Source organism: Harpia harpyja, chromosome 10 (genome assembly GCF_026419915.1).
Source record: "Harpia harpyja isolate bHarHar1 chromosome 10, bHarHar1 primary haplotype, whole genome shotgun sequence".
Classification (NCBI taxonomy): domain Eukaryota; kingdom Metazoa; phylum Chordata; class Aves; order Accipitriformes; family Accipitridae; genus Harpia; species Harpia harpyja.
Genome location: NC_068949.1, coordinates 37209415 through 37222706, shown reverse-complemented (window position 1 = coordinate 37222706; position 13292 = coordinate 37209415). Strand labels below are relative to the sequence as shown.

Here is a 13292-nt window from a genome sequence, read left to right as displayed (position 1 = left end):
CGGGCAATAGCTCGCAGGGCGACACAAGAGGAAGGACAGGTAATACCAGACATGCACGCAGAGGACATCTGTGCTGCTCGTCCTGGGTGTCAGCCCAGGGTGTGGGAGTCAGCAGGGAGAGACTTGTGTGGGTCAGCTGGTATTCACCATCTGGGATCAACTTTGTCCAACCGTCTGCAGCCAACTTGCTGCTCCAGACCTAACCTGAATCTCAAGGATCTCATTTTGAACAGATTTTTACCCTTTTCACCCTGTTTCATATGGATAGGACAGCTTGTCATTGTGCTCTTGCTCTTTGTCATTGCCTGTGGCTTTGTGTTGTGTGGTGATCTCGGAACTTACCCATCAGACATCCCCATGCACATAAATAAGTTTGGATTCCCTCTCCCCCTGGGGTGGAAAATGTGCTTAAGTAACCTGTTCTTGCTTGCAGGTTACCTGAATGTGCTAGTGAACAGCCAGTGGAAGTCCCGTTGGTGTCAGATAAAAGACGGTCACCTCCATTTCTACCAGGACAAGAACCGAAGCAAACTGGCTCAGCAGCCCCTGAGTTTGGCAGGTTGTGAAATTATCCCAGAACCAAGCCCTGATCATCTCTACTCCTTCCGCATCCTGCACAATGGGGAAGAACGGGTCATTCTGGAGGTAGGGTGCATATCTCCAAGAAAGCTCTGCTTTAAGTCATCAGCTTGGGTGTCTTAGTAGGCCTAAATGCCATTGAGGTCCTCCAGAGGAAACCTCAGTCCAGCAAAACAGAACCTGAAGCGTGGGACTTTGGTTCATCTGCCTGTGGTCACCTAGAAGGTGTTCCACCTCACTGGTAATCCAGGCTGTGTCTGATGCTGGTGCCTCCAGAGGACCATTCAGCCTTCATCTTAGGCACTCATCTTAGGATGGGATGAAGGGTCCTCTGGAGGTGCCCATCTCTCTCCACTGACTATAGGATAACCTTGGATGATTAAGTTATACAGGATGCATTTCAGATGGCTAATGTTAGATGAGAGGAATGCCACTTTAGGGATTTAAGTCTGTGGTTAGGAGGGACAGAGAACTTTGTCTTCTGAAAACAGAGTCCAAAAGCCACGGGTCATGCATCCCAAGTAAACTGATCACAGATCTGCCCCCGAAAGTGCAAGTGAATTCATCTCCATCTGTTACTTTCCTTTGCCTGCATCCAGAACTGTTTATCTCCTAATCTTAGTTCTCTCTGACGACAGCATGATTACAGTAGGAGGTGGACAATGTGAGCAATTTCCTGTATTTTTCCAGAGTGTGGAGTATTTATAGCTAAACAACTGACTTCGAGGGCCTGCCATGAAGTTTGAAGGTGTTTTTGTTTAGCTTCTGATTCAGGGTATGTCTGTGTCTAAGAAATTGTGCCTAATTACAGATGTGAAGAAGAGGTGCTGGAAAAATTTACATTTTGTGAAAGGAAGAATCTGTATTTTGTTGGGATGTCAGACTCGACGTACAGGCTGGCTGGCGGGCTTCCCAGGGATTGAAGTCTCTGCTAAATAAAACAGATTGAAAGTTTAAAATATACTTTCCAGTTTGGGATTCATGTGCCCTGAATTTTACTTTGTGCTTACTGCTCTAACTCCTTAAATCAAAGCAAAAGATGGCTGCATCAGCCCACTTCTTTTTGCTTCAGGTAGAAATCCCCCAATACTGGGAAGTGCATGTGCCTGTTTGCTAGAGCTGACTTCAAGGCACCATATTTAACTCTTCATTTTGCAAGATGTCAGACTGTTCACTGCAGCTGGGAATTTGGTACTGACCATGTTAAAGTGAGGGGCTCTCTTTGATGATCTCTGATCCCACTTCAAAGACTTCCCTTCCCCTCTCCCCTGTGCAAACAGCCCTGGAAGGGGTTTGGGCTCTAGCATAAGGAACTCGCAGGCTCCCTGATGTGCTTGGGTCTCCTTGCACATCTGCATTTGGCAATCCTATTGCTGCGCTCTGCTGGTGCAAAATAAAACCCGCATGCTTTCCTCGCCAAAGCCGGTTCCTGGCCAGCATCTCCAGCCCCAGAGACTTCTCTTACTCTTTGTAGTCGGCTGAGTTGATCACCATTGAAAGGAAAATGGACACTGACTAGAAATTTTAGGAAGGACTTAAGCAAAGAGCTGCATTCATGTATCTGCCAAATTTACAAAGCGGTCCATACATGGAGCGGTACTGCTTTCTTCTTTAATGCAGCCTTGCGTTTAATACAAATACCCAGCAGTTCATCTTTCCCCCTGCGAGCCCAGAGGACTGCCAGCATAGTTCCCGACCCAAGGCTAAGTCAGCATGAGCCTTGGGAGTGCAGAGAAACTGCTGTTGCAACCTGTCCTATCTGTCTGGTCACCTTGTAGGCAAAGTCCTCGGAGGAAATGGGCCACTGGCTGGGCCTCCTCTTGTCGGAGTCAGGTTCAAAAACGGACCCGGAGGAATTTACCTACGATTATGTGGATGCTGACAGGGTTTCCTGCATTGTGAGCGCAGCGAAGAACTCCTTCTTGTACGTTTAGCGGTAACGGGTGGGACTACGCAAGGCTGGTAGAAGGGAAGCAAGCTGGAGCGGGGGGTCCCTCTGCTTGCAGGAGGTTGGCTGCCATGGGAATAGGTGGTAAATTCACAGCTGCAGCTCAGTCGCTTTCTTTGGAAGCTCGGTGCGGGGCAGGAGAGAACTTGTCATTGTCTCACCATGATGCCATCTAACCTGAGCTGCAGCTTGCCACGGGGCTAGGGACACGTGCCCAGGTGGCTTTTGCAAAGGCAGGTTGGTGGGGTGGGCTTGGCTGGGGGGGTGCAGGGCGGTGGGCACCCAGCCACGCGGTTCACCGTGCCAGCGGGGCAGGGTGGTTGTGCTGCTGCGGTGCTGTGCCCGAGGGCTGGGCGAGAAAGGACAGAGCCGAGGGGAAATGTAGCCCCACTCTGGTGGGTGCCGCTTAATGGGCAGCGGCAGCAGTGATCACATTGCACGGCTCTACCTTCTCGTCTCCTGCGCGGGGCCGTGTGGCCCTGCCCAGACCCCAGGACCACTGTGCTCCGATGCCCCAAAATGCAGCACGGCACGGCCGCGCAGCGAGACCGATCCCTCCTGATTGATGGGCTGTCCTGCTGCCTGTTCACAGCTTAATGCAGAGGAAGTACTCTGAGCCCAACGCCTACATCGACAACCTGCCAAAGGGCAGGGTGCAGCAGGAGGAGCTGTACGATGATGTGGATCTGCCAGACCTGCCTGCGGTAAGATGCCCAGTGTTGCAGGCAGCTGCCTTGCTGCAGAGAGCTCTTGTGGAGACCATGGGCAAACATTTGGCCGGGGGGAGTCTCCAGCAGTGACGGGGGAGATTTTTCCAACAGCCATGAAGAGGATTCCCAGCCCCTGGGGCAATCCAGGCTTTTGCAGTGGAGCAGAAGTGAGTGCTGCAGAGGAGTCGCTAAGGAATGGAGGAGAAGTTTCCAGCAGAGTGTTGTAGGGATCCTCAGGCAGCTGGGATAAAATCTCACAGTTTCCATTCGCAAACAGCATGCATTATTTGGTGATAGGTAGTGGGTTGTTTGGAACCTAATCTATCAAAATTCCTTTTGATGCCTGTGAGAGCAAGTCCTGTGTGTAAGGACAAGAAAGATGGGCCATGCTGGGGATGGGACTGTTATCCTGGGAAAGGCAAAGAATCCGGCAGGGATTGCTGGATGTACAACAGTGTGAGATCCTTGTGTGGGGCTGCTGCTACCATTGGAAGGACCTATTGAAGGAGAGGAGGGGCCTTTCCTTCAGTACACTAAAAAGCCCTGTATGGAGTGGCTTAGGGAATGGGGTTTTAGTTCCTGTGAGGTTTATGGAAGATACTCTAGATTGCCGAGTTGATGCTGCTCTGCAGTGAGATGTTCCTGTACTTCTGGCTGCAGCAGATGGTCCCTTTTCAGCAGAACATTCTCCTTTTGCAGGAGGAAGTACCCAAGAGTGAGAACAAATTGGAGGGGGACCAAGACAGAGTGTACCTGGATCTCACCCCAGTGAAGTCCTTCCTACACTGTGCTGGCAAGAAGTCATGCCAGCCTTCACCCCTCAGCTCACCACCTTTAGAAAGGGCTGCCAACAAGGCTGCAGTCGAGAGCGCAGCCGAGACAGCCCTCGTGGCTAAGGAAGCTGAGCCCTGTAGTAAGGCGATGGAGACCTTGGAGCAGGTACCGTCCTGAACTGTGGTGTGGGGCCAGGCTTCATCAGTTCCCCCACCACCACATCATCCCACTTCATTTCCCCCCCACAGAAACACCCAGAGAAGCCAGAACCCGACGAGGCGCTGCCACGGATACCCGCCGTCAAAATCCAGACGCAGCAGCAGAACATCGCCTTCCCCCAGCCGGTCCCGGAGCTGCTGGTGGGCCCAGTGACGGCGGGCAGTCCCCAGCTGGTGCCCGCACACCGGCCCAAGATGCCACTGCCGGGTGAGTGGCCAGTGGGTCCCTGCAAGCAGGTGGGGCTTGGAAGGAGCTGGTGCGTGAGCTTTGCCCTGTGGTTCAGCTTGCCGCTGCTATACAGTAGCTTTACAGGGCCCAAAGGGCTGGTTGGTGACTTTCCAGACCCTCATTCGTTTTGTTTCCAAGCGCCTGAAGAGGTTTTCCCTCCTGGTTTTTCCCCTGGCTGAGCTTGGTTTGGTGGGTTGTGTTTCCAGCGGCAGCAGTGGAAACCAAGCTGGGCAAGAACCGGACGGAGGCAGAGGTGAAGCGGTTTACAGAGGAGAAGGAGCGGCTGGAGAAGGAGAAGGATGAAATCCGGGCTCAACTCACCCAGCTGCGCAAGGAGAGGCGGGAGCTGAAGGAAATGCTGGGGAGCAGCACAGGTAGAGCAGGGCAAGGGGTGGTGTGTGGAAATGAGTCAAGGTGGGACCATGGGGAAAGAGGGGGCAATGAACCTGGTCCACCTGGGACCAGGAGGAGACCTGGTGCTTTGAGCCGAACCAGGTAGCCCAAATTGCACTAGAGCAAGAGTTTGCTCTGTCACAGTCCCTCTTGAGGCAAAATATAAGGAAAATGTACAGGACGTGCCCCAGTCCTTGCTCCCCTCACGAGTTCCCCAAGTTCCCAGCTGGCACCAAGTTACCCCTCCCTTCACAGACAAGAGCCTGGAGCAGAGGCTGAAGGAGGTGGAAGAAGAATGCAGAAGGAAGGAGAGCCGGAGAGTGGACCTGGAGCTGAGCCTAGTGGAGGTGAAGGAGAACCTGAAGAAAGCAGAGTCTGGCCCTGTGACTCTGGGCACCGCGGTGGACACCACGCACCTGGAGAACGCAGCTCCCCGGGTATGTGGGGGGGCACCCCTGGGATGCGCAGTGGCTTTCTGGCAGCTGGGCTATTTCAGCCTGCTTAATATAATAATTAATAACTATTATATTATTATTATATGTAATCTTATACAAATGTATAGACTATATTTAACATAATACTTAAATAATATAATTATCTATAATATACATATAATAATATAATGAGGTAACAGCAGCAATGGGGAAGTGAAAGGGGGCTGGGGCTCAGGAGAGCGACTGTATTTCCCTGTGGGACCTTGAGCAACACCCTCCGGGGCCATGGATGTCTGGACCCAGCTCCTTCTGCACTCAGCTGAGCCAAGGGATGTTTTTGGGGGGGATTCAGGCATCTAAATTCCTTCTTGGGAACTTGGTTCCCATGAAATGGAGATGATCACCACCTGGGCCCTGCTCAGTACCTCTGCGCTTATCCTCAACACCCAAACACACCACACACACATACTAGTGGTATTTTGAAATTGGCATGTCACTGAAAAAATGTGCCTCAGTGCAAGTGGGATGTGACTGTGACCAGGAGATGGTGGGGAATGGCAGCACTCCCTTGGTAGTCTTGAAGTCATGACCATTTCTATTATTTTTATTGCAGATTCAGGTAAAAAGTGCCAGTCCAGCAAATAGCGCAGAGAACTCACCAGTCAACTCAGCAACGGCTTTAAAAAACCGGCCTTTATCCGTCATGGTGACGGGGAAGGGAACAGTCCTACAGAAAGCTAAGGTAATGTGCGAAAAATCCATCTGGGACAGCCACTGCTTTTCCCTTCTGGCAGTGGAGCAGACTGGCTGTAGTGGGACAGGGTTGTGGGGGGTCTTATGTCTGGGAAGGACCCTTGACTGAGCACCACTTGGAGCAGGCCAGCCTGGTTTTCCTCTGGTCTTTTTACCTGGGTTTGCCCTGGCTGCAATTTAAATGAATAAATGTGTGTATTGCTTATAACAGCCAAAAAACCTCAGGTACCAGATGATCGGGTTGATCCTGTGCACGTTACAGCTACTATGGCTTGGCACATATGCCTTTTGACTAATTTGCCTTTATTCCTTGGCAGGAATGGGAGAAGAAGGGAGCTAGTTAGAACCATGTTTTTCAGAGATGGACTAAAGACTGGAATTGCCCATGCATGGCCAAGGGGATTCAATCACCTGTAGGTGGAGGTTGGGTGTGCAACACAACCACACACCAAGTGCCTCCTCCATGTCACGCCAACTGCTCAGATGCAGCAATGGAGTCAACGGCTGCCGATGAGAGTTATCCCAAATGATCTTGCTCTTTCCAGACAAGTCCCAATCACATAGCTAAAACAATAACAACCAGTGGCAATCCTTGCATCAAATTCCTAACCCAGTTGATGTAAACAAGAATGTTACTGTACATAGGGGTGTTTTGTGTATTTCTACTCTGAAGGTTTATCAATGAGTTATTAAGGTTTCTATATTAGTGACAGTAGTGGGTTCAGAAGGGGCCTCTGTTATTCTTTATACCCCAGTGGTTTTCAACCTGTAGTGGCAAATTGCAGTCAACTGAAGTCTCACCTGTCTTGCTGCCAGTCATCGCTCAGCTGCATTTCATCCAGCCTTCAGTCAAGGGCAATAACCATGCCTGAGCAGTGCTTGAGACACAAATGAGAAGCACACAGCAGCCTGTCCAGGGGATTTTTTAATTCAGTGTCCTGATGCATCCCAGCATGTGCTTACTCCTACCAGGCTGCTGCAGATTTGCCAGAATATTGAGGAAGATCCCTGCTCACCTTCTCATGCTATAAGCTGTGTTACAGACTGATGTCACCAAGAGCTCTGGGCAGATTCAGTTAATTTTCTTGAAGATCTTTGTCTACTTCACCTGAGGACTTTGTTCTGAAGAAAAAAAAAAATAATCATCATATTTGAAGGTTTGTTAATAATTTACTGAAGGCCTAGGCCTGCTCAGCTGTTGGATGGGGAAGCTGGATCCCAGTGTATCCTTCAGGGCTTGCCCTTTCCCAGGGGAGGGGAGGTAAAGCTGTCCCTGTGCTCCTGCCCCAGCTGTGAGCACCACTTTGCTGATGTACAAAACACCACAGAGCCCACCTGCCTCTCCCCTAGCCAAGCTTTCCAATGAAAGATGTTGGACATTTGGGACCACTAAACTTAAAAGACATTGAAATTTGAAGGGGGTAGGGGGAGTTTCAGAAATCCATGCACCCTCTCCTCCCTGTACCCTGCTGTCATGTCTGATGGCCTGGAGGCTCCTCAGCCTGTCTCCTCTGATGGTCCTTCAGCCCTGGAGCCCAGGCTCAGTTGCTGTGTTGGCTGTGCCAGGGCTGCAGCTGTTTTCCAACCGTGCAAAGCTAAAGCAGCACTGGCACCCTGGCTGGGTTGTTCCTGGCCTCCTGCAGCTACACCGATGAGCAGCACCCAGAGCCAGGGTAAAGACAGACAGGCAAAATGTTCTGCCTTCCTAACCCTTGAAATCCTTTGACGGGCCTGAGACCACCTCCGAAGGGGTGTTCCTTCTTCGCACAAAGGCCCAACAGCCAGGGAGGAGTGCAGGGCTGTGACACCCAGAGCTGGCAGTGGCATTGGGGCGAGTGAGGATGTGCTGACAAGGGGCTCTGGGGTTGTTTGCCACTGCCACAGAGCCAGGGTGCAACAAAGAGCTTGGTCAGAGTATCCTGGAGGCAAGAAAGGTGACCTCACTCCCATTTTTTTTTAATTTGAAAGTCTCTGCTGCAGTGCAGATTGAAGAATTGCTAATCCCAGGCCTCAGGAGGAGTACATCAGCCCCAGCTGTCAGGCTTGTCCCTGTGCAAGGTTTGCACACAGGAAAAACTCATGCAAATAAACCACTGAAACTTCTGGTTCAGGACCCAGGGGACTTTCCAAAGCACAGGGAGGCTATGGGCACCATGAAGCTTTTGTTTTCACCCATGATGAGCTGGCAGGAGAGCCTCTCTACACCCTAAATATATGTCAAACATGCCCTTACTGTACACACTCTGCTGTCATCCTCCAGGAGTTGTCCAGACATTTCACAGTGGTACTGAGACAGCGATGGATGAGAGCAGCTCTGCTTTCCCCACCACAGCCCAGTCAGCTTCAGTGGTCCCACTGGGCTATCTCCATCAGGGGATGGTAAACATAGGCAAAGTCCTGAGCAACACACGTTCCCCAGACAAGAAATGTTAAACAATGTCTCTGCATCCCCATTGTTTTCCTAACTCAAGGCATTTCCTTTGTTGTAACTGTGACCTATAAAGTGGCGCTTTAGAGGGTTTTATAATAAAATGTTGAGTATATTATGTTACCAGTGTTTTTTCTTTGTAATGGGGCTTGTCCCTGCTCTACTTGCCAGTAGATTTAAAGTACATCAAACCCCCAACACTGTTTGTTAGTTACTACAACATTCCTTAGCTATGCACTCTACAACTGCAACGGACTACAGCTTAAAAAATTTAGTCCTCTATAGTGACTGCACCATCTACTAAAAAAAGTTTTGGACAGCTAACCCACTGAAAAATAGCAATAACCCTGAGAATTTGCATGAATACATGTAACAGATTCCTACCTGTATCTCCATAGCACAGTCCTCTTGCACAAAACCAGCAGAGAAAAATGCATCCACTACCTTCCTCTGGCCACTAGATAGCAACTGTATGCAATGCTTAGTGCCTGCTGCAGTCACGAAAGGGAAAACCAGGATGGGGTTTAGCTGGAAAGGAATAGAGTTACTAAAGAAAGTGGTTGAGGCCAGTCTTTACAGAACAGACACCCAGCCAGACACGTCTGTGAAATATCTTTTGGTGGCTGTACCACTACTCGCTCCACTCCCGCAGAAAGCTTGGGAAGGCACTGTAGCTACAGCACAAAATCCTGGGGAATGTCCTGCTCCCCCGCCTTTCCTAGTCCACCCATTGACACAAACCTGCCAACAAGCCCATCAGTGTCCTGTCAGCCTCTGAGCCCAGGAATCCCAAAATAATAACTCGATTTGGGATTGCTGTTTTGTGAGCTGAAGGGGCAGCAGCAGTTGCTTTTATCCATCCTCAACAGCACTGCCCATCACCTATGGCTGCTTTGTAACACCGCAGTGTCAGCTCCGGCTATCCCCAGCACACCTCTGCCTTTTGATCCCCATGGAGCATTGTGGTAGCAAACACAGCTGCCAAGGGGCACAGCAGCACCCAGATTGAAGAACTTGCTCACCCAAGCACAAAGCCCTCATGCCTGACACAAGTCAGTCTCATCCTACAAAATACCATGTTGAAGGATTGGGCCCAAAGACACAGCTATGTAGGGGAGGCAGAGCTCCTACTGGATATCTAACACACAATTTAATGCTTATTGTTATTGCTTTGTTAGTTATTCCCAGCATAATTCTCACCTGTGCACAATGCAGCCAGGCCACTATGGGGCCTGCAGTGTGTCACAAGCAGAAGCCCATATTCTTCTGGAAGGAAATTTGCTGCTACAAACCATTTTTCTTAGCAAGTTTCTCACACCTAAGTACACTCAGTTCTTGCTTTGGATACAACAGCTACTGGGGCACCCTGCCTAGCACACCAGGAGAGCTAGCGGGCACTTTGATTTTCAACTAAGACACAAGTGCCAGATTTTAAAGGAAAAAACTACCTCTTATTGGTGGAGAAGTTGACCTAAATGTTTATATAAGCTGTCTTGGGTATGAATCAAATTACTTCTACCAAAGAGAATAAGATTGCAGGTGTTTTGCAAGCTGAAGAAGCCAGCTGGCTTTAAGGGGAGCGTCAGCAGACCCGGTGCCAGTGCTACGGTACCTCCCTCAGGCTGGCCCTGGCTGTTGGTGCCCAGGCAGAGTGGCACAACGGGGTCCAAAGCCCAGCTCCCTGGCTGCAGCCTTTACAGTACAGGCACCAAACACATATACTCATCACAAAGAGGCATGGTTTTGCTCGCTGAGGGAAGGTAAGACTAAAGAGGGTGAAATTCACGGTACTTACTTAAATCCCAGTTTCTTAAAGGAGAAACAGGCTCTCCCCTGAAGTCAGCACATGGCCCGCAACCAGCCACGGCTCATCCAGCGATCCTACGGAGCGAGAATAATTCACAGCTCCCTTAGTAACGGCAGCCCAGACATCTAATGACAACCTGGCACAGACAGCATCCCTGATGCCAGACAGGATTAGCACTGGCTTCACAGGGACCCCACCTCCTCGGTGGCTGTGCTAGCCTCAAACATCGACCCAGCCTTAAGGGAATGAGCTCCCATCAGGTAAGTTCTCATTAAGTATTTCTGATTGAATCAAAGCAAGTCTGTGAGAGTGAATTGAATAAGGGATCATGTCAGAGACCCAAGCCCCTTACTCTCTCTTTTTAAATTAAAATTTGCAGGAGAAAGGGCCTAGAAATTAGCCAGGATCTTCAACTCAAATTTTTAAAAAGAAAAAGAAAACAGCTCCAACAACTGCTCAGCAGTGTCCTGCTTGCCTGTGGGATCAGCTGGTCTCTCCAAGAGCATCCCATATATCCTGATCTTTGTTATCAGCTTGGCTTTTCCCATCTCCTCCCAATGCCCCAACACCTCCTTACCTTGCAAAGTGCTTTGTCTTGTACAAAAGGAGAGCTGGTGGGTGCTGCCACTGCCAGAGCACATCTGAGCAACAATCCAAGGCTTCAGCAATCAGCCACATTTAGGAGGAAGGTCACAGTCACAGCACGCGTAGATCCCTGACTCACGGGGATCCCTGGGGCATTTTGGGCACTGAGACCTCAGTCAGACGCACCCGGAGGCTAAGGGCTGGGCTTAGGAACCAGCTTTCCTGAAACTCCTTCATGAGTTTCCAATCTTTCATACCGTCTCTACTTGAGAAACTGATGCACAGGGCTAGATGTATCCCATCCAGCATTAAAACGTTGTCTCCAGCATGAGATTTCACAGTCCACAATTCCTGAATTCCACAGAGAGGTTTGTCTGTCTGTGCTTAAAACCAGCAGGATGGTACAAACGCAGGGTTTGCCCCCCGTTCAGGACCCAGGCAAGCATCCTTTGTCCCAGTCAAGCCCATGCACTCTAAAAATGTACTTACTAGCTATGTGTTAAAACAAAGAGAACTTTTACAAACAAAGATTACACCAAACCACATTTGCCACAAGGCAAAGTCCTCAGCAGCACTGTACAAACTGTCCTGCAGGCAACAGGGATACAAAGAGAAGGCTTTAAGCACCTGTACAAGGCTAGGAAAGCACATCCCAGCTCCAGAGCTGTGTGCCAGACGAGGTAAATATGCTTCCATTTGAGAGGGAAGACTGATCGTGCAGAGGACAAATGCCTGTGAGGAGTGAACTAACGATGCTGTTAGACCAACTATAGCAGAGAAGCCACCAGGGAGCTGCAAACCCAACAGGGCAGTGAGGGTGAGAAGTCACAGTCTCTCTGACCCTTCATGCAACAGAGGATGCACAGGGAGGCCAGGGAGAGTTTTCAGAGCAGTCTGGCTGGAATCCAGCCAGCTCCATGGGCACTTCTGCACCATAAAACACAAACCACATCTTTGGTGTCAGCTGTGAGTCTGATCTAGCCCATTCTCCCTACAAGAGATGACTAACAGTTTTACAGCAGAGGCAATGCTTAGCTACAGCCATGCCTAAATAAGTAACATTAATAGATTAGTTTCTCTTTCTATCCCAAATGTTAGCTCTTCAACTAAGCCTCTATTTTGCTGTGCCTTAGGACACGGACAATCTACTAAAGTGACAGTGAAAAGAAAGAGGAAATTCTCCTTTCTCCTAGCCTTGTTTGTCCCACAAGGTATGACAGTGCTGCTCCTGTCTCAGTGCCAGCTTTCATCCCCAAGAGTGCTTTTAGACCATTCTTCTTTTGACAACAAACCTGCAGAGTAATTTGTGTCTCTCTTTGTACATCTAATGTTACTATTCAAACATGGGGCCAGGACATCTGGGTGAAGGGGTTTTTCTTCTTCTGGGAACAATAGACACTATTTTCACGAGTGCTGGCAGTCACAGTTAATGTCTCTGCCTCAGCCCTGTCCAGAGCTGCTCCTGCTCTCCCAAGGTGATGGACACCATGGGAAAGGCAGCAGAGAAAAACCCAACAGTGTGAACCATGGGCCCTGGGGGAGCAATTATGTAAATTTTACAGCTTCATGGGCAAACTGATCTGGTGATCCATCGATGCTGATGCTCTGAAGGATGCAGGCATGTGGCCAAACTGTCTTTGGAGACACATGAACCATCACAGCCCAGCAGAGGCCCAGCCTATGCTGCAGAGACCACTGCTGCGCCGGGGACAAGATCAGCTTAAAACAACGAGGGGAGGCAGAAATGCCATTCAGCTCACCCGTCCAGGTTCAGGCCAGGACAAGCACACTGTTCTCCCCAGCCAGCTCCAGAAGGAGAGCAAAGCAAAATGGCAAAGCTCCGAGACATGGAAACAGCACCAAAAAGAAGTGAGACTTGACCTGGAATGGGCAAAAAAGAAGGAAAAAAGAGAAAAACACACACTGGCAAAGGAGAGAGCAGAGATGTGGCCAGCAGCAGGAGAAAGGAAAGGGTGAATGAGATCTGGGAGGAGAGGTCCAGGCCTTTTCCTCCTCTGACCTGCACGTTGCCTGCCGTGCTTTGCTCCCAGCACCCGTGTGAAGCCGCTCAGGAGGCTGTCCGGGTCCTGTCCCCTCCAGGTCAGACTGTGGCTGGCAGGTAAGAGTGAGGCTGGCAGGGGATGAATGGAGTTAAACCTGAAAGCAGACCAAGGTCCAAAGACCAGCGGGACAGTACAAACCATGGCTCCGTCCAGAGCCTACAACAGACCGGGACCTTTGTTTGCAAATGGCTGGGGGATTGCCCTTACTCGGTGTCCTTGCAGCATAGGTAACTGGATTTGACCTGGGTCAAATCTAGGAGAAAAATAGTCAACGCACCTACTAAAAACAGCAACACACACTGACTGTCACAGCTTTGATTTGGAGTTGATAAATCATTAAATGCTCTTGCAAAACCAATCCTTTTCAAACC

At 50.0% G+C, this 13292-nt stretch overlaps 1 protein-coding gene across 4 annotated transcripts in view; it reads left to right on the top strand.

The window, feature by feature from the left end:
• The window catches only part of AFAP1L2 (actin filament associated protein 1 like 2), a 71932-nt gene extending 64752 nt beyond the window's left edge, over positions 1-7180 (top strand). For all 4 annotated transcript variants that reach the window (XM_052799641.1, XM_052799640.1, XM_052799639.1 and 1 more), the window contains 9 exons: positions 434-645; positions 2358-2503; positions 3120-3231; positions 3937-4176; positions 4260-4437; positions 4665-4832; positions 5107-5288; positions 5899-6027; positions 6356-7180. In XM_052799641.1, the coding sequence (XP_052655601.1) occupies positions 434-645; positions 2358-2503; positions 3120-3231; positions 3937-4176; positions 4260-4437; positions 4665-4832; positions 5107-5288; positions 5899-6027; positions 6356-6382 (1394 nt within the window). In that variant the 3' untranslated portion in view covers positions 6383-7180. The remainder of the gene's footprint in view (positions 1-433; positions 646-2357; positions 2504-3119; positions 3232-3936; positions 4177-4259; positions 4438-4664; positions 4833-5106; positions 5289-5898; positions 6028-6355) is intronic.
• The last annotated feature ends 6112 nt before the right edge of the window (positions 7181-13292 follow it).